The sequence below is a fragment of the Ctenopharyngodon idella genome, chromosome 21 (genome assembly GCF_019924925.1).
Source record: "Ctenopharyngodon idella isolate HZGC_01 chromosome 21, HZGC01, whole genome shotgun sequence".
Classification (NCBI taxonomy): Eukaryota; Metazoa; Chordata; class Actinopteri; order Cypriniformes; family Xenocyprididae; genus Ctenopharyngodon; species Ctenopharyngodon idella.
In genome coordinates this window covers 29,817,499-29,838,331 of record NC_067240.1, presented here as the reverse complement: position 1 = coordinate 29,838,331, position 20,833 = coordinate 29,817,499, and the positions used below count along the sequence as shown (strand labels likewise).

At 38.5% G+C, this 20,833-nt stretch overlaps 2 protein-coding genes across 14 annotated transcripts in view; one reads left to right on the top strand and one right to left on the bottom strand.

Moving 5' to 3' along the window:
• Positions 1 to 9,397, bottom strand: part of LOC127503203 (NLR family CARD domain-containing protein 3-like) — a 58,522-nt gene extending 49,125 nt beyond the window's left edge. For 5 of the 13 annotated variants that reach the window (XR_007927043.1, XM_051876703.1, XM_051876706.1 and 2 more), the window contains exons 1-7: positions 9,064 to 9,396; positions 8,856 to 8,930; positions 4,253 to 4,335; positions 3,827 to 3,943; positions 3,598 to 3,714; positions 3,107 to 3,223; positions 893 to 2,701 (exon numbers count right to left, since the gene is read on the bottom strand). Coding sequence is in view for 11 of the 13 variants with exons in the window: in XM_051876703.1 (XP_051732663.1) it covers positions 893 to 2,701; positions 3,107 to 3,223; positions 3,598 to 3,714; positions 3,827 to 3,943; positions 4,253 to 4,299 (2,207 nt within the window). In the remaining 2 variants the exon portion in view is untranslated. Of the gene's footprint in view, positions 1 to 544; positions 700 to 892; positions 2,702 to 3,106; positions 3,224 to 3,597; positions 3,715 to 3,826; positions 3,944 to 4,252; positions 4,336 to 8,843; positions 8,931 to 9,063 lie in introns of those variants that run through there. The other 8 variants (XR_007927042.1, XM_051876698.1, XM_051876704.1 and 5 more) reach the window with 6 other exon arrangements.
• Positions 9,398 to 10,065: 668 nt separating this feature from the next.
• Positions 10,066 to 17,594, top strand: faxdc2 (fatty acid hydroxylase domain containing 2). Its single transcript, XM_051876741.1, has 8 exons — positions 10,066 to 10,147; positions 10,595 to 10,692; positions 10,839 to 10,942; positions 11,213 to 11,334; positions 13,361 to 13,566; positions 14,366 to 14,471; positions 14,546 to 14,712; positions 16,891 to 17,594. Exons 1-8 carry the CDS (start codon positions 10,139 to 10,141, stop codon positions 17,048 to 17,050), a joined length of 972 nt encoding a protein of 323 aa, XP_051732701.1. The 5' UTR covers positions 10,066 to 10,138; the 3' UTR covers positions 17,051 to 17,594.
• The last annotated feature ends 3,239 nt before the right edge of the window (positions 17,595 to 20,833 follow it).

Here is a 20,833-nt window from a genome sequence, read left to right as displayed (position 1 = left end):
AGATATCGGGCACAGCATTTGAGCATGAAACTAAACACTGATATGCAGCGCATTCAGCATGTTAATAAATGTTGATATCACAACACATCCTGTATTAGACTAATCAGATATAGCTATTTAACTATTTACAACTTTCATCTGCAAAAAGTTCGTGAATACAAACGTGAGCTTGACTGAAAGTGTAACTCCGATTGCGCTTTAAAAACACAGCCAACGAAATGAAAGCACAACAAATTCACAATCTATTAGGATACATTAGTGTCACTATTGTAATTTTTTTTATTTATTCTAATATTTCAGCAATATTTTGGATTCAATTTGCACTTTCTGATCAACCAAAATGTTATTTTACAGTATGAAAGTCACTGATGATTATTGCTAAATTAATTATGAATAGAATTTAAAGGATATTTTCAGCGCAAGATAAAACATTGAACTGTATTTTCATCTATCTTGTCAAAGTGAAGCCAGACATCACTATGTGACTTTGAGGCCATTCTCTCTCACGTCTTTTGATGCATGCTGTGACAAGCTAAACAATCAGAGCTCAGGGCGCTGCCCAAAGTGCTGCTAACCAATCAGGAGAAAAAAACAAAAACATTTCGATCATCATTTACATGATCGATTGTAGCTGTCACGGTTGAGTACTCGAGTACTCGATCGCTGTTGCACATCCCTAATATGTGGTTTACGGGGACTCTATGGAACACACACACACACACGCACACACACACACACACACACACACACACACACCTCCTCAGCTGCTTTATTGTGTCTCACATGTACCAGAATATGTACCACTTTTGTTGCTTTGGTTAGAAAGCACATGCTGAAATCATAAATGTGATCATGTTTTATCAGTGTAGTGATTGTTGTTGGTGTGACTTACTGAACTGATCTGGATTCTTTAACCACAGGCAGCAGCTTCTGAAGAACTTCATCTGCTGTATTTTGTGTTCCAATAAACTGTTTTAGATCAAAAACATCCATCTTCTGCTCTGATGTCAGAAACACATAAACCAGAGCTGACCACTGTGAAGAGGAGAGTTTGGTTTTTCCTATTCCTCCAGATTTTAGATAACGTTGGATCTCCTGCATCAGTGAATCGTCACCCAGTTCATTCAGACAGTGGAACAGATTGATGGATCTCTCTGGAGAGCGATTCTCCCTGATCTTCTGTTTGATGTACTGAACTGTTTTCTTTCTGTTGTAGGAGCAGCTTCCTGTCTGTGTCAGTAGTTCTCGTAAGAGAGTCTGATTGGACTCCAATGAGAGACCCAGAAGAAAACGCAGGAAAAGGTCCAGATGTCCATTCTTACTCTGTAAAGCCTCATCCACAGCTCTCTGATGAAGCTCAGATAATGAAACATGTTTAATCTGGTTTAACCCTAACCAGTTTAAAACCTTAGACAACAGACTTGGTTTGGTTTGGTCAAACACATTTCTGTTCTCGTTTGTAAAGTAAATGTGTGCATATGGAGCTGCTAGATGTTCCTGGATGCTCAGATGAACAAAGCAGAAGACTTTCCCCTGATACAAGCCCAACTCCTCTCTGAAGATCTGAGTGCACAATCCTGAGTACACTGATGCTTCTGTCACATCAATGCCACACTCTCTCAGGTCTTCCTCATAGAAGATCAGGTTTCCTTTCACAAGCTGCTGGAAAGCCAGTTTCCCCAGTTTGAGGATCATGTCTTCATGTTTCACTTTCTTCTCATAGTCCTTCTCATGTTTGATGTTGGTCTGAATGATCAGGAAGTGTGTGTACATTTGAGTGAGAGTCTTGGGAATCTCTCCTAGCTCTGCTTCACTCAACATCTTCTCTAGAACAGTGGCTGAGATCCAGCAGAACACTGGGATGTGACACATAATAAAGAGGCTCCTTGATGACTTCAGGTGTAAGATGATTATATTGGCCAGACTCTGATCACTGATTCTCTTCCTGAAGTATTCCTCCTTCTGTGGCTCACTGAAGCCTCGTACCTCTGTCACTCGATGGACACACTCAGAGGGGACGAGATCAGCTGCTGCTGGTCTGGAGGTGATCCAGATGAGAGCAGAGGGAAGCAGATTCCCCACAATGAGGTTCATCAGCAGTACGTCCACTGAGGCTGATTCAGATATATTACACAGTTTCACTTCGCTCTTAAAGTTCAGAGACAGACGACACTCATCCAGACCATCAAAGATGAACAACACTTTATATTCATCACTGGATATTTCCATTTCTTTTGTTTCAGGGAAAAAGACATGAAGAAGATCTGAAAGACTGAGTGTTTTGTCCTTCATCAAGTTGAGCTCTCTGAAAGGAAGTGGAAATATGAGCTGGACGTCCTGATTCTCTTTCCCTTCAGCCCAGTCCACAATGAACTTCTGCACAGAGACTGTTTTTCCAATGCCAGCGACTCCCTTTGTCAGCACAGTTCTGATGGGTTTGTCTTGTCCAGGTAAAGGTCTAAAGATGTCATTGCATTTGATTGGTGTGTCCTCTGTTTCTGCTCTCCTGGATTGTGTCTCAATCTGTCTCACCTCATGCTCATTATTGATCTCTCCACTTTCACTCTCTGTGATGTAGAGCTCTGTGTAGATCTCATTCAGGAGTGTTGGGTTTCCCTGCTTCGCTGTTCCTTCATACAGACACTGAAACTTCTTCAGCAGATTTGATTTGAATGTGCTTTGGACCAGTTGAGAGTCATGTCTGAAATATTACAATAATAGATTACAACATGAATTAAAGATGTGAAAGTGATTGTAAAATAAATAAACACTGTATTCTGTTGAAAGTAATTTATTCATTTAGCTAGTGTGACTACAGTGAGTTAGTATAAGAGGATGTAAACAAATACTCTGGGTTTGAGGGATGAAATGAAATGGCATTTCTAACTGTGTGTCTAAAAAGAGAGGAAGAAACGACACACATCCAAATTCTCTCCAACTGGTGCAGGATCAAAACAAACAACATGAAAATAAACACGAAAAAATTGCAAAAATAAAGCCATCAAATCTTTTTGATCGAAATGTTGCAGTTTTATTTATAAAAAATAAAGGTAATAGTTAAACAGATTTGTATTATTATCTGCCTGTCTAAACCAAAGTATTGTACCTCAGATCAGCTGATGTGTGTTTTCCCTTTAATGTTACTAATGTGTTCATAGACTGGTCACTCTTCATGGACACACAGCTGGACTCTGGTGTGTTTGATCTCTTAACATGGAATTGACTTTAATAGAAGAGAGACAACAGAATAGAGATATTAGAATATGGACAGTTCTTTTTATACTTGATTTCACATGTAGCTAAAATAGCTCAAACACATTGCAGAGACGTTGATTCGATGTGTATGTTTTCATCTGGAAGATGTATTTGCTCATCTGCAATACATCTCTTAAATGTTTCCTATCAATGTTAAACAGACATTTAGAAAATGTCTTTAAGATGTTTAGGATTTATATTTTAAATGCAAATCTTGAGATGTTTGTGTTCTTAATGGGAGAAAAACGTCACAGAAAATCTTGTCTTCCCAAGAGAAGCTTCAGAAATGTTAACATTATAGAAGGATATTTATCTGTCCATCTGTCTGACAAAATATTGTACCTCAGATCAGCTGATGTGTGTCTTCCCTTAAATTTTAGTGGTGCGTCAATAGACCGGTCACTCTTCATGGACACACAGCTGGACTCCGGTGAGTTTGATCTCTGACTGTGTAATTGACTTTAAAAGAAATAGTGACAAGAAGAATTGATGTAGTTAACTTGACAATTTTACATTGAGAGATGATAATGTTACCCACCCATTCACCCATCCTTCATCCATAACGTTGTACCTCAGATCAGCTGATGTGTGTCTTCCCTTAAATTTTAGTGGTGCGTCCATAGACCGGTCACTCTTCATGGACACACAGCTGGGCTCCGGTGAGACTGAACTCTGACTGTGTAATTGACTTTAAAAGAAGAGAGAAAATAATTCATATAACTGATATTACAAGTGTCACGAATTTAAAGGTCCAAAGATGAAGATTAATTAATTAGACAAATGAATTTAATAAGAAAATACACTCAGATAATCTAAGTCCACGAGACAGTGTCTCAGCACAAGAGTTAACACAAACAATAACTGACCGAGAACTGAAACTCAGAGGAACTTAAATCTACACAGATAATGAGCTAAAAGACTAACACGTGAAATGATCAAATGAATATTCATTTTGTTCTGTGGCATATAATGTATTTTCTTCAAGACTCTGATGTACCTGCATTCTGGAGAAAAATCTCCATTCAGTGTTTGTGTGTCGTCCATGATTCATTCAGTCTTCATGGAGCTGCACGGGTAAATCTAATGAACCAAAAACACTGATTCAGACACACTGATGTACAAAAGAAATTAATATCATTTGTCATTTTCTTGAATGTGTTTATGGAGATAAAAGAATCTGGTTTATGAGATGATGACCTGTCAAGACACTTTATATGAGCCTGTATTTGGTCAATCTGCCCAGTATTGTTAAAAACAATCCTCAACTGGATGGAACTGGAATAAATGCTTTGACTGTTGCGATCCCAATCGGACTTATGATAGCTGCCTGAATCATAATAAAGCACTGTTCGCTGTTGGCCAGAAGAGAACTGGCCCCCTGACTGAGCCTGGTTTCTCCCAGGGTTTTTTTCTCCTGTTTGTCACCTGATGTCACCTGTTGGAGTGTGGGTTCCTTGCCGCCGTCGCCTTTGGCTAGTTGGGGACATTTGATATTCAACAGTGTTTTGATCTGCCTGCATTGACACCATTGTATGCAAACTGAACTGAGCTGGATGATGACATCACTGTTTACTCCAGTGCTGATATAGATAAATTAACTAAATTAATAACTATTGAATCTTACAACGGAATGAATCAATACTGAATTTACTTAAGCTGGACAGTGACACCATTTTCTTTAAAAGCTGCTACAAATCCGATTCCAAAAAAAGTTGGGACACCGTACAAATTGTGAATAAAAAAGGAATGCAATAATTTACAAATCTCATAAACTTATATTTTATTCACAATAGAATATAGATAACATATCAAATGTTGAAAGTGAGACATTTTGAAATGTCATGCCAAATATTGGCTCATTTTGGATTTCATGAGAGCTACACATTCCAAAAAAGTTGGGACAGGTAGCAATAAGAGGCCGGAAAAGTTAAATGTACATATAAGGAACAGCTGGAGGACCAATTTGCAACTTATTAGGTCAATTGGCAACATGATTGGGTATAAAAAGAGCCTCTCAGAGTGGCAGTGTCTCTCAGAAGTCAAGATGGGCAGAGGATCACCAATTCCCCCAATGCTGCGGCGAAAAATAGTGGAGCAATATCAGAAAGGAGTTTCTCAGAGAAAAATTGCGAAGAGTTTGAAGTTATCATCATCTACAGTGCATAATATCATCCAAAGATTCAGAGAATCTGGAACAATCTCTGTGCGTAAGGGTCAAGGCCGGAAAACCATACTGGATGCCCGTGATCTTCGGGCCCTTAGATGGCACTGCATCACATACAGGAATGCTACTGTAATGGAAATCACAACATGGGCTCAGGAATACTTCCAGAAAACATTGTCGGTGAACACAATCCACCGTGCCATTCGCCGTTGCCGGCTAAAACTCTATAGGTCAAAAAAGGAGCCATATCTAAACATGATCCAGAAGCGCAGGCGTTTTCTCTGGGCCAAGGCTCATTTAAAATGGACTGTGGCAAAGTGGAAATCTGTTCTGTGGTCAGACGAATCAAAATTTGAAGTTCTTTTTGGAAAACTGGGACGCCATGTCATCCGGACTAAAGAGGACAAGGACAACCCAAGTTGTTGTCAGCGCTCAGTTCAGAAGCCTGCATCTCTGATGGTATGGGGTTGCATGAGTGCGTGTGGCAGGGGCAGCTTACACATCTGGAAAGGCACCATCAATGCTGAAAGGTATATCCAAGTTCTAGAACAACATATGCTCCCATCCAGACGTCGTCTCTTTCAGGGAAGACCTTGCATTTTCCAACATGACAATGCCAGACCACATACTGCATCAATTACAACATCATGGCTGCGTAGAAGAAGGATCCAGGTACTGAAATGGCCAGACTGCAGTCCAGATCTTTCACCCATAGAAAACATTTGGCGCATCATAAAGAGGAAGATGCGACAAAGAAGACCTAAGACAGTTGAGCAACTAGAAGCCTGTATTAGACAAGAATGGGACAACATTCCTATTCCTAAACTTGAGCAACTTGTCTCCTCAGTCCCCAGACGTTTGCAGACTGTTATAAAAAGAAGAGGGGATGCCACACAGTGGTAAACATGGCCTTGTCCCAACTTTTTTGAGATGTGTTGATGCCATGAAATTTAAAATCAACTTATTTTTCCCTTAAAATGATACATTTTCTCAGTTTAAACATTTGATATGTCATCTATGTTGTATTCTGAATAAAATATTGACATTTGAAACTTCCACATCATTGCATTCCTTTTTTATTCACAATTTGTACAGTGTCACAACTTTTTTGGAATCGGGTTTGTACTATTTTTCCTGACTTCAGTCCAGCTACAACTACCAAGAGAAAGAGCTTTAATCCAGTCTTGAAGAAGATGACAGGTGGCAATTAAACTACGGCACAAAGGTGAGCAGAAGATGTTCGACTCTCCTCAAAAGGCAGATTTTGTTACTTCACTGTCATTGAAGACGTATTCTGCAGCTCTACAAAGCAGCAGGAAGGCAACCGTCTCCATCCCTCAGCTCAACGAAATTAACGATGAGGTTCATGATGATTCTAACTACCCTGAAGAGAACAATAACAAGGTGGCCATGGACACTTGTTCATTTCTTTTTGGAATCTTGCCCTTGTCCTGTACGCTCGTCCACTGACTGGTAAATAATAATGATTTATTTTATTTATTTTTATTTATTATTTATTTATTTTTTTGGGCTAATGGAGAATCACTACGCTTCTGGCTCAGTGGACATTTTGGGGACATGTCTTGTGTTGAAGTGGACTGGTCACACATCAACATGTGTTTCTGTTGTTTATGCAGACCTACACTCTCAGTGATGTGCGGTTTGCTTTGGTTTCTGTACATAGTAGATTGTCGTTCCTTTTTCTTTTTATTTCTATGCCCTTCAACAGACATCAATACTTTTATTTATTTTGCTTTTATGTTAAAAGGATTATGCAGGATTATGGATTATGCATCTAGGTGGACTGGTCTCTAGGAAACATACTAACGTTTACATGTCTCTGACAGTATGGCATTGCTATTGATTACGTCTCTATTCCAGGTTTATATCTTCTCAATGACGATTCTAACTCCTGTATAAGTTCATTAAAGAAGAGAATGTTGTTTCCTGGTTTTACAGCGGCAAAGAAGACGATAATACAAAACTGCTTTACCCCACACGTGTGCAGAAATGTTTTGGATTCATAGCCTCCTTAAAATAGTATCATGTGAATGTAAAACAGCACAAATTAACAAGGCTAAACCTAGTACCATGGAGGCATGGCAATGTTTTTCTTTTAACATTTCAGACGATATAAAGGAATGACCATATAAAGTTTTTTTTCCCCTTTTTCTTTCAGATTGTAAAATTATTGATAATATGTCTGTTGCTCCCCCTTCCATGTTTGTTTGTTTGAATGGATGTTATTTTGTTAAGGACAATAAAAAAAAGCAATAAAAAAGTTAATCACAAAAAAAAAAAAACCACACCTAAAATTTTTAAGTAATGTAATCAAAATATCATACATGCATTTACAAAAATAATGAAACCAAACTGTATCTTGATTTTGTAAATTAAGAAGAAATATAACAAAACTAAAGTCTCATATCCTCAATGTCTTTTCTTTACTAATTTTGCTATTAATTATTTTACTGAAGATTAATGTTCCAAAAATGTGTAACAAACCAGTCAGATGAGGTCATGTTAAAAGATCACAAGGGTTTGTGCAACAATGTGAACATATATTCATGTTAAAAATAATGTATTAGTATGAAACAAACTCACAACATTGTGTAAAAATGTAAATAATTTCTCTAGTTTAATTTAATATATAACCAGTTCCACAAGAATTTCACAGGATTATAGCAGAATTTAATCTTTCTGATTATTGCTGCCCAAACTGAATTAATTTTTCACAGCTTTTCCCCAAATAATTTGGCCTCAGATTTATGGATTTTGATTAATACTGCTTTTCAGATTTTTTTTTTATGTTTTTGTGGAAAAACTGTGGAAATATGACAAAAATACAACCTACAACAAATGGGGATTCTTCACAAGATTGCAAAATCCTGCATGAACTGTATAAGATTAACAATTTTCATCTGTTTAAAGAACAGAAATATCATGAGCAGACTCTGAAAGTGACTAAACATACAAATATTGCTTCATTTATTCCCAACTTGATTGAATATTTGATTTTATTTAAAAGTTCAATAAAACTGCTTAAAATGATTAACAATATAAACTGAGGTCCAGCTGATGTTTTTTATTTATTACAATCTATCTGTTACACTAACTCTGTTAGTTAAGATGTAAAAGATTTGTACAATTTGTACGTGACATTAAAATAAACAAAATTATATTGTTTTTGGTAAATTAATTTGATTTAGCTGTGGGAACATTGTAGCATTTAAATGTAGAAATGTTCCTAAATTTCTACCAATAATTAATGTTTTTCAGCAAAATTTGGCCTATATGTCCAAAAGACAATTAATATATAACAATAATGTCAAGAAATTCATATTACTTTAAGTAGTTCATATTTAAGTTAGTTTAAGCAGGTCTAGTTCATGTTCACTAAAGGGAATGAGGAACAGCAGCTCACCTGAAGACTCACCTTGACTGACATGTTAGTCTTCTAGACTCAGTTTCTCACAATGTTCATGGTTTCCCATCAAGTACATGTAAATTCCTGCATAAGAAACAGAAGAAATACTATTAGACAAATTCTTGCTCAGTTTTGCTGATTTAAAGGAAGTTATCAGGTGTAAAATGGCGCATGTAAAACACAATCTACTTTCACATTGTCAGCAATGTTGCCAAACCTGTTTTGGAGAGAAAATCAGCTCATATCATACAGATCACACACTGATCCCGGGATTTTAGGTCCGCGTTTAAAGTAATCGATCAACGTTTACTAATATAACTTTAACATAAATGTTGTTCATTTAACTTTTTATTACTTTTTAAAACAAAATTGTCGCTGTGGTTCAGTAAATGCTGTATCTGTATCCAAATGTTACACGACCTGAACGCCTGTCAACATTCAGTCAAAACTGCACATTAATGAAATCATTATGAACCGTTATGAAACCGTAACCCATTGTAGTTTGTTCATAAATCCGTGTGACGCTCCTCCAGCTCCTGCTCGTGTCACGTGTGTCTGTGGATCGATTTGTTATTGGTGGCAGAAATGTTGCGCGCTGGCGACACCTGCTGGTGAAAAAACAAGAACTCAAACATTATTGACACCTTTTAGGCCTGCTGAACGTTTTCATAGAAGTGTAATGTTTTAAGTATAAATTACAAATCATTAAATTCCATTTAATATAGTGCTTGTATTGTGTGTTTTTAATTTGGGGCTCCATGTTGGTCTTGTATTAGCCTAATTGTCTTGAAGTCGGCATGAAACTGAAGTTGCGCTGGTCTTTTCTTCTCTATTGTGTCGTATATCAGAGTGAAACGCTTCTCAAACAAGAACAAATGTAGGGCGGGGCTTGATTTTGTCTGTAGGAAATTGATTGGATGGTTGTGGTTTGCTATTGGTGGATCTCATGTGAGTGACAGGTTGCCCCGCCCTCATCATCAGAGAAGAGAAGAGATGCTGCAAGAGGGAGGAGAAGATATTCTGATTCAAGATTACCAGAACATGAATTTAACACAATAATGATGTGCACCGATAAATCATTCAGAACAAACACTGCGATATTCCATCAAACCATCTGATGACTTTGGCTCAGGGATTTCAGAATGACTGAAACAATATTTGAGATACTGCACGGATTGTCAGCTGATCAGCGGTTGGCCAATCACAGATCAGATGATGACGCAATGAGGCTGTAAACAAGTACAGTATAAACACGCGGAGCGACTGTCAGCTGCTCTGAGCACACAGACACCATGGACAGAGTGAGTCTTTCACTGTATTACTGTCTCTCTTTAGTGTGTTTGTATCTATAGATCTGTCGCTGTTGTTACATCATCATCACTGCTGTATTATTCTGCTTGATCTGAACATTTACGTAGAAACTGTTTAAAAGAGTGAAACTGCTGTTTCATTTGATGAAAACAAACATAATGCATGTAATCATTTTTAGTTGCACGTCGAAAAGAAATATAATAACGTAATAATAAATGCTGAATTGTTTCTGCTCCAGTTTACAAGCTCTCAGTTCAGTTCCTGTCAGAAATATTGTGTTATTTCTTAGTTTTGATGAGTTTATTATGTGGAAAACAGTCACACTAAAGCATGTGTAGGTCTGTACTAGATTATAGTCAGTTCAATAAAGACTCTTTATACATTAGATGAACTGAAAACAATATAATGTGGCATTTTGACTTCATCTCTCTAAACAGGAAAACACTGGAGGACTTTGGGACTCGGTGAAGAAAGCAGCTTTTGTCATCGGATCTGGGCTTTTCTTCCTGGTCGGGTTCAGAAACTCAGTGACATGGTGAGCAGTTTTCATTTTCATCATCGTTCCTTCATTTCAAATCCTGCTGATCTGGTCTGATCTTCTCCTGTACCTTGCGCTCAACGTGTCCTTCATGATTCTCTTCCAGCTGATCAGTAATCATTAATGAGTGTGTGTTTGTGTAGGCATCTGCAGAGGTTCTGGGGAGCGTCTGGAGATTTCTGGCAGACACAGTGGACCAAACTTCACCTCGCCTTGGGTGGAAATGAGGCTGCCTTGTTTTTTATCGGTCAGAGAAGTCCTAAAACTTGTTTTTGACCTTTATGCATCTTCCCCTCTGGACACTGATCATGAAATGTTCTAGACTGAACCGTCCGCCTCAAAGTTAAAAAAAGACACGTATTGAACTTCCACTTAAATAGCAACATTTTGGCAGAGACCACTGTATTGTGTAGCTTTATTTAATTAAACGTTTCCAACAATGCAAAGAGTTCAAAGTGGTTTCTGCCCAAATATAACAGTGAATTAATCACGTCATGTTCTTTGTGGTGTTCAACAGGGACCATGTTGGTGCCGACGCTCTCGTTTTGGTTGTTTAACGCCCTGCTGATGGTGGTCGACACGACAGGAAAGCCCAGCTTCATCACACGCTACAGGATTCAGCCTGACAAAAACAATCCGGTATGATCCTGTTTAAACACTCTGTATCTGTAAAGACAAGCGTTTATAAACACGTTACCAACAAAGGAGAAGCTTTGCTGCTGATTTCAGATTAAAAGCTTGATGGTTTAACTTTTGAACATGAAGATTTTAAAGGGCACCTGTAATGCTCCTTTCACAAGATGTAATATAAGTCTCTGGTGTCTCCAGAATGTGTCTGTGAAGTTTCAGCTCAAAATACCCCACAGATCTTTTATTATAGCTTGTCAAATTTGCCCCTATTTGGGTGTGAGCAAAAACACACCGCTTTTGTGTGTGTCCCTTTAAATGCAAATGAGCTGCTGCTCCCGCCCCCTTTCCAGAAGAGGGCGGAGCTTTAACAGCTCAACAACAACAAAGCTGGAGAATCTCACGCAGACAAAATGAGGATTGTCAGTAACGGTGTTCAGCCTTACATTGTTCAAACTGGAGTCGACACTGATGGAGAGACTCAGGAAGAAGTTACAACTTTTAGAGTGAAATAGTGTTCAGTGCTCGTCTGTGCAGCCAACGACAGAGCAGTTAGCATGCTTTGATCGAACTTTTGTCATGGTGTTAGAACTGGTACACCGTTGTCGCTTGCGAAAACAAAATGGCGGCTCTGTGGGTGGAAATGTGCAGATCAAGGGGCGGTAATATTATAATAAGATCCTCTTCCTACATCTACTTGCAGAGAAAGGTTTGCCAAAACAAAGTTACTGGGTTGTCCTTTTTCACGTTTTCTGGGTTGGTAGATGCACCGGGACACGATTATAGCACTTAAACATGGAAAAAGGCAGATTTTCCTGATATGTCCCCTTTATGGTGTAAATATTAGTATTGTAATTTTACAGTTGCACTATAAAATAAAACAATTATTTTATTAAACAAGAGTTCATGACATCATGACATAATGATTTAAAATTAAATTTAGACTAATTTGGATGATGTTCACGCATATTACATTATGAATGATTACAGTATTGTTCAATAAAACCATAACACACCATAATCTTCACAATAAATGGTCAATTACTCTCACATAAATAATGGATAGTGACAGCTCTAGTATAACGTAAGAAAGCCAGATTTCACTTATTATAAATATATTAAATATTTTGCTGACAATGAAAGATTAAGCAACATTAATGAATATTGCACTGATTTTGATGCATTTACTATTTTGACCAAACTGCATGATCTTTCCTTGTTTTGTGACTCATCTCTGATTTAAACGTGAAAAGTTGAAAATAAAAAAAGGTGGAAAAAAAATACAAAAACAAACAAAAAAGGATGTTAAATGATGATTTTAAGTGATTTCTATGAATTACTTCAGACTGTTTCAGTGAATCAATTCAGAACTCTTAATTAAGTGATTCGTTTGCAGCACCGCTCACAGATGTTTATGGTGTGTTAGTAATATATCTGCAAATATCGCTATGTATTGATATATATTAGTGTAAATATTCAATCATTGACGGTGTGTAAAACACAGATCGATGTTTGACTGTATTTCTGTACTGTAGATCATAGTCTTACCATGAAAACATCAGCGTGTAAAGTGATAACGTTCTGTACTGTCAGCTCTGATAGCAGTTTTAGCATTGCATGAATTTAGATTACACCACATATATAATCTTAAAATGTCAGTCATAAAAACTTACGTTTAGATTGTGTAGTGTATAATAATAATGTTAAAGCAAAGAGAGATGCTCAGTAATAACCTGTTTATGATAAAGTTCAGAGTTCACTGATGACAGTGTCAGTCATTACATGAAGAACATGTGTCTGATAATATTAATCTATATGTGTGAATAGAGTAACCTCCACTTTCTACTGTAAGTAACTTCACAACTACATGTCAGCTAGCTCTCATTAGAGTATTAGTCTGTTAGTTTAGGGTTCAGGGTTAGTAGAATAAGTTGACATGTTTTAAAGTCACTTACAGTCAGTGGAATGTCTGTTGGGAGCATCAAAATAAAGTGTTTGTAATCTACATTTTAAAGTTAAAATGGCTGTTTCCGGACAGGTGGATGCGGGCCGGTTGCGTCATGCGGTGAAGACGGTGCTGTTTAACCAGGTGTGTCTGTCGGGGCCGGTGGTGGTTCTGACCTACATGCTGATGAAGTGGCGCGGGGATCCGTGCGGCCCGGAGCTGCCCACCTTCCACTGGGTGCTGCTGGAGCTGGCCGTCTGCGGCCTGATGGAGGAGATCCTCTTCTACTACACACACAGGTCAGCCGTCCACTTCAGACAGTACTGACCGCTTCAGAGCAGCTTATAACAAGCAGAAAACGACAGAATCAATGATGCAGACTTCATCAAATATCAGAGAAATACTGCTTTTGTCCAGTAGATGGTATGCTTCACTTAAACCACAATCATGAACATGATTTGCTACTTTTTATGTTCGATTCTCGACCGAATCGTTCTTTTAAGCCAGTAAATGGTCGAGCCGGTTCACAGAATCAACTGAATCAGACTTTAGTTCTGGGTCGAGGCACAAGATGCATATTGAATCAAAGAACCGGTTCAAAATTAATGAATCAAAAAGAGCTCGACAATCCTCAGAAAACTCTGAAAACCCGTTCTTTAGTTCAGTGACCCGTCTGGACATGATCATTGGCGCTGCTTTGGATGTGTGCCTTACATCAACCCTGAACTAAAGTTCAACGATTCAGTTAAATTCCTTGAACCGGCTCAACCGGTTATTGGCTTAAAAGACAGATTTGTTCAAGAATTGAACATCAGTACTTGTAGGATCTGTTTGATCGGACAAAATCCATGTAGTGCTTTTGCACAGTAACATACAGCACATACAAATGTCTAATCTTGACTTCAGTGAAATCAGGAAGGTGAGGTTGATTAACAAATAGTAGGAAAACAGGCAGAAACAGGAGGTGTGTGTGTGTGTGTGTGCGCGTGTGTGTGTGTGTGTGTGTGTGTGTGTGTGTGTGTGTGTGTGTGTGTGTGTGTGTGACCCATCCCATCACACACAGATGGAATATTTTTCACGCTCATCTGCTCCTTTCAGGCTCGTCCACCATCCGTCGCTCTATAAGAGCATCCACAAGATTCATCACGAGTGGACGGCTCCGGTGGGAGTGGTGGCGCTCTACGCTCATCCGGTGGAGCATGTGGTAAGATCAGGCTCAGATATGGACATGTGACCCGTACAGTGAGTTTGTGTTGAAATCCCTTCATCTGTGTGCAGCTGTCCAACATGCTGCCGGCTCTGGCGGGTCCGATCCTGCTCGGGTCACACGTCGCCACCACCAGCCTCTGGTTCACTATTGCTCTGCTGGTGACGACCGTCTCTCACTGCGGTTACCACTTACCCCTGCTGCCCTCGCCCGAGTTTCACGACTTCCACCATCTCAAGTAAGTCCTGCGGTCAGTGTGTCGATGAAATGAAGGGCTGTGGTGAAGTGAATTTGAACTTTGTTTTGCCCTGGTTTTGTTCGAAATGACTTCACACCATTTTGTTCTTTGATTTTGCTTGAAAAATGTCAGGACCTTAAAGGGTTAGTTCACACAAAAATGTCAATTCTGTCATTAATTACTCACCCTCATGTCGTTCCACACCTGTAAGACCTTCATTCATCTTCAGAACACAAATTAAGATATTTTTGATGAAATCAGATGGCTCAGTGAGGCCTCTATTGACAGCAAGATAATTAAAACTTTCAATGCCCAGAAAGCTACTAAAGATGTATTTAAAACAGTTCATGTGACTACAGTGGTTCAACCTTAATGTTATGAAGCGCCAAAAAAAAACAAAATAACGACTTTATTCAACAATATCTAGTGATGGGCGATTTCAAACACTGCTTCACGAAGCTTTACGAATCTTTTGGTTCGAATCAGTGGTTCAGAGCGTGTATCAAACTGCCAAAGTCACGCCCCCCAGTGGTGAACCATTGAAATTTCGAAACACTTATGATGTAACGAAGCCTCGTTTTCACTTTCACGCTCTGAACCACTGATTCGAAACAAAAGATTCGTAAAGCTTCATGAAGCAGTGTTTTGTAATCGCCCATCACTAGATATTGTTGAATAAAGTTGTTATTTTGTTTTTTTCTGGCACACAAAAAGTATTCTCGTCTCTTAATAACATTAAGGTTGAACCACTGTAGTCACATGACTGTTTTAAATACGTGTTTAGTAGCTTTCTGGGCGTCTGAAAGTGTTAATGATCTTGCTGTCAATGGAGGCCTCACTGAGCCATCGGATTTCATCAAAAATATCTTAATTTGTGTTCTGAAGATGAAGGAAGGTCTTACGGGTGTGGAACGACATGAGGGTGAGTAATTAATGACAGAATTTTTTTAAATAATAGGCTAACCTTAAAAAATACATAGAGACAGTGTGAATGTTAGTCACTTTTACAGTGGTGTCATTCATGATTTTTCATGGCCGACTCTTATTTTTTACAAGCAAATTGGTGGATTCTGATATTCTGATTTTTTTTTTAAGCAAATGTATTTAATTTGATTTTTTTCTTTGTTTAAGCAAATTTATTTGTTGCTTAAACACAAAAATATGTATCAATTTGAAATTAGAGACAACCACTGCATTTTAATCCAAAGTTTTTTATTTAAATTAGATTGTATAATTTCAAGATTTAAAACAAAAACAGAATGGTGTGACTAGTGAAATGATGCTACATAAGACACCTGCACAACACAAAAACAGCAAACGGACTGAATGAACATGCAAATTCACTCTCTGCCAGTAGACGGCGCTTATAGGACAGCAGAATTTTCTTTGGTTAACGCTGTACAGCAGTTTACAGACTTTTTATTTTTTATGTCATTGTTTATTGCAATGCAGTTTGTGCACAAGTCTGGAACAGAGATAGGCCAAAATAAAACGAAAAAATGGTTTCAATTTATGGCCCGTCGACCGGAGCATCTCTAGTCATAAGAGCACTGGTAGTGCAGTCAGACATGGTTTATAGCTGTGAGGTAGAGTTGATCTGTGCTGTTGTCCAATCGTTGAGCCTTTCAACTCTGCTCCACATTCAACTCATGCAGTCACCTTTGCTCTCATGAGATAACCGCCAAACTCTGTATAGCTGCATTTGATATGTCTCCATCATGTAACAGAGTCAAAACTCTCAATGTGTGGCCCATTTTTGGTGAAAAGTTCCACTGATCTTCAAATTCTGTCCCCACTATATCACTCCATATCACACCCGTTTACAGTTGTTTAGTAAAGGCTTATTAGTAAAGGATCGCCTCTTCATTTTTGATGTGCAAAAAATCTATCAGCCTTAGGTGCTTTCTTTGACATCAAACAGGAAGAGTGAGTCTAAAGTAAAGTGTGCACCATTTTGTAGCCCACTGCCACACAGCATGACTTCATAATAACAGCACCTGCTTCAGTGATCACATACAGGCTGAATTAGATTGTGATTGTGTATATGATATTTCCTTTGGTGTTCCATTGAAAAGACAATGTTTTCTAGGAGGGAAATCAAAGGCACCGGTTTGGACCTACTGTGCAGTAAAACCTTGCACAAGTTGATGCGTGACCTCTAACTCTCTTCCCCTGCAGGTTCAATCAGTGCTATGGAGTGCTGGGTGTGCTGGACAGGCTTCACGGGACCGACGAGAAGTTCCGTAACTCAAAGGCGTATGAGCGGCACACCGTCCTGCTGAGTCTGACCCCGCTGAGCGAGAGCATCCCTGAAGATGCCAAGAGAGCACAAGATTAACCTCACTGAGAATGAACAGAATCCACATGTTCCTGTTTACTCTGCAAAGCTACTTTAATTGCGCAAGAGTTTGTAATCGATCTGGAGTATGGACACACACTCCTGCGTTCAGGATCACAGTGTTAAGGTTCAGGTTATTCAACCTAAAGCATTTCACTAATATATCAGGACTAAGCTAATTTACTGTTTCACACTTCACCTTATCTGAAGCTGCTCTGGTCGATGTTTGAGATCAGGGTTCAAATGCTGTTTGATGCACTCTAATGACCTGGTGTCATGTACAGAGATGATCCATTCCTGTATACAGTCCTTTTTATTGTTCTTAATCTTCTGTGTCTGTGTTCTCATATTGTCAAAATAGCACCAACATTTATACAGTTGATGAAAATGATTTTAATAATTCTGATCAATGATGTATTTTAATACTGAAAATCTAGTGATGGTTCTTGGGAATGAACTGTTGTACACGTGTTCATCTACTCTTCATGATGTGAGTTTCTGGATTTTCTGATGGAAGCTCAATCATTAAAATGAACCTGCTGTACCGAGTGTGTTTACATCACTAATAATTCTGATGCTCAGAGTAAAATAATGACATGCTGTTCAATTTGTCCTCTGGAACCAGAACATGTATGAAGAAATCCATTACCACACGGGCCTGGACGCTCCATAAGGTCACCTGGGCCTCGTTTATAAAATGTTGATCATGAGATAATTTTTCAAATGTGTGATTCAGTAAAACCTGCGTATGCCTCTCTTCCAGATGTGAAATCTATAAATCGCAAATGATCTTGAAATTGTGCGCAGCTGAATGGTTTCAGATCTCCGCCTTGTATTAATGTCCCTAATTAATGTCATTAACATATAAAAGAGCATCAGTCAACGTCCAAATCCTTTACTTGACAGCGGCGAGCTAGTAGTAGTGATTTGACCAACTTTGGGGTCTCTAGGACAAACTCTATAGCGCCACCACCAGTTCAAAAATTCACATTTGAAACATTGTAACTTATGAACACTTTGATGTAGAAAAATTAACCTGATTCCTCTCATCATGCCGATCACATTCAACATCTTACATTAAGACCCCACCTATTACAGTAGTGGCCATTTTGAAAAGTACAGTATTCAGTTTTTTCGCTACTCCTCCTTCACATTTTGTCCAATTCTTATGAAAGTAGGCACAGATGATCTTTGGAACGAGCCACAGAGAAATGACTGAACAGATATTTTTTTATACCCTGCACTATAACCATGACCTGAAACTGTCTGAAAAGTCATCTGATCAAATGTGAAGTCATTCCCTCAAACCTGTAACAGTTATAATGAACAGTGAATTCATTGACTGAATGTTTTTTACTGAGCCAAAAGCCAACAGAGGTATAGTGAGGAGCTCAGCATGGTCAAGAGAATCCAATAGGAGCTTTGGGTTTGAGTCACCTGTGGCCGGAACGACAAGATTCCAAATGGGATCATGAAATCGTAGGAGGAATGACCCGAAGGCGAACTAAACAGCCTAAGCATCCACGGCTGTTTTAAGCCACCAAATTATGGTAAAATACACACAGCCCAGAGTATGATATAGCTAGATACCCGACACTTATTAACATCAATCGTGCTGTTCAGAGTTGCTCCATTAAAGGTTATGTATGGATTTTTTTTTTTTTACTGTAATAAAGCATGAAAATAGCACAACATGTAAACTTCAAATACTTATTTCTCTTACAATGCTACAGCCAGTTATTCTACTTCGAAATGCGTGTTCCTTGTCAGAATGTGTTTTTGTTTTGGTCTGTGATCCTGATTTACCCAGTAGTGTTTTGAAACCCCGGGTTGCCAGTCGACAGAAAGCGTACTGAAGCCATGAAAGCCAGCAAACAGATTCTTCCCAACCTAAAAAGCTTTGGCACGCATCTGAAAAGTTCAATGACTAGAGGTACAATATATTAAAATGTGGGTAAGTATTGGTAACTTAAAGCCCAGAAAGACTTTGAAACGAATGCAGAGTTGGCTAATTATCTTCGCAGGATGATCAAGAGATTCCTCTCATAGAATAGCACGTCTGTTTTGAAATGACAACATGATTCAAAACATACATTGACAATAGAGTGTAAAACATGTGACTTGTCAGAGAAATTTCAGAAATCTTCAGTTCAGACAGATGGTTGAATTAAACATGCCGGATATCTTGTGATGACTCAGATAGAGACAGAGGCTACGGCTTTCACTTCAGTTCTGACAAGAGGCTTCAAAAATTCATTCAACACTTCTCTTCATGGAACACCTCAGAAGGGCTACTGTATGGATCCTGAAGTTCGGTCATTGAGCCCAAAACAAAAGGACACGAATTCAATTCTTCATTTTCAAAAACCTGATCCTCACTATTTAGGCACGTCTGATCCCTGTTGAACCAGCATTAATTCCATGTTAGTCCAGGCTGGTTTATGCTGGTGGACCATCATAATCATGCTGAGTTGGTGTAGCTGGACCACCAGCACTTCTGCTTTCTATTCTGTAGACCAGCAAACCAGGAACCAGCATCCAAACCATTTCCTTACGCTGGTTTCCAGCAATGCTGGATTTTTCAGCAGGGACGACAGAATAATAACTGAAGTCAAAACTCACCTTGGAAATGAAGAGATTTCAGTGGAGGACCTCAAATCTGCAGAGAAGGCCTCATCCAGCAACAGCCATACCAAAATGAAATTACATCTCTTGAAGAAAGAACATCCCGTTACGAGCGCTGCAGCATTGTTGGTCACCAGCATATGGGATGTTTTGCATGCATGTTCTGCAGCACGGGATGCTGGTTGCTCATCTCCAGAATGGGAAGCGGAAGTTCTGGTGACCAGCTGCACCAGCTCAAACCGACATAAACCAGCCTGGACCGACATGGAGGTTTATACTGGATTATTCAGCAGAGAAAACTAGCAGTATCTACAAATTTGACCTACTAAACCTACATTATTAAACTGACCTGAGATCAGTTAAACCCATATATTAGACACTGGTGGTTCAAGGGTTGAAGCGTTATAACAAAGCCTCTTTGCTGAAATCACATGACTAGGCCAGTTTGATATTCGCCAAACCCTCGACTCGAAACAAAAGATTTTTGTAAAGGTTTGTGGCGTCAGTCACTACTGGTTCGTTCAGTTTGACCGAGTTATTGTCATTATTTTGCACACTAATACAGTTAAATATATGACCCATACTTGCACCTATTAATACTACATTTTAATAATGCAATACACAATACTTTTTTTCCTTGCAATTCCAAGTTTATAACTTACTATTCTGACCTTTTTCTGAGAAATGAGAAATAAACTTGGAATTGCAAGAGAAAAAGTCAGAATTCTGACTCGCTATTGCAAGTTTATAGTTCTGACTTTCTTGTAATTCTGAGTTTAACTTATTATTCTGACCTTTCTTTCGCAGAAATGTGACAAACATGGAATTGTGGGGAAAAAAAAAAAAATTGCATTTCTGACTTATTTTCTATTATATCTCACACATCTGTCTTTTCCACAATTCCAAGTTTTTAACTCATTACTACATCCAATACCTAAGTTTACCTCACATTTCTGAGAAAAAGAGAGTTAGAGAGTCAGATTAGAGAGTTATTAACTTGGAATTGTGACTCGCAATTCAGACTTTATAAGTGGCAAATGCAAGTTTATATTCCAGAATTCACAACACTATTTTCTTGCTATTCCAAGTTTATAACGCAGAATTCTTAATTTTGTCTTGCAATTGCAAGTTTTTCTGGTAATTCTGTCTTTCTCAGAA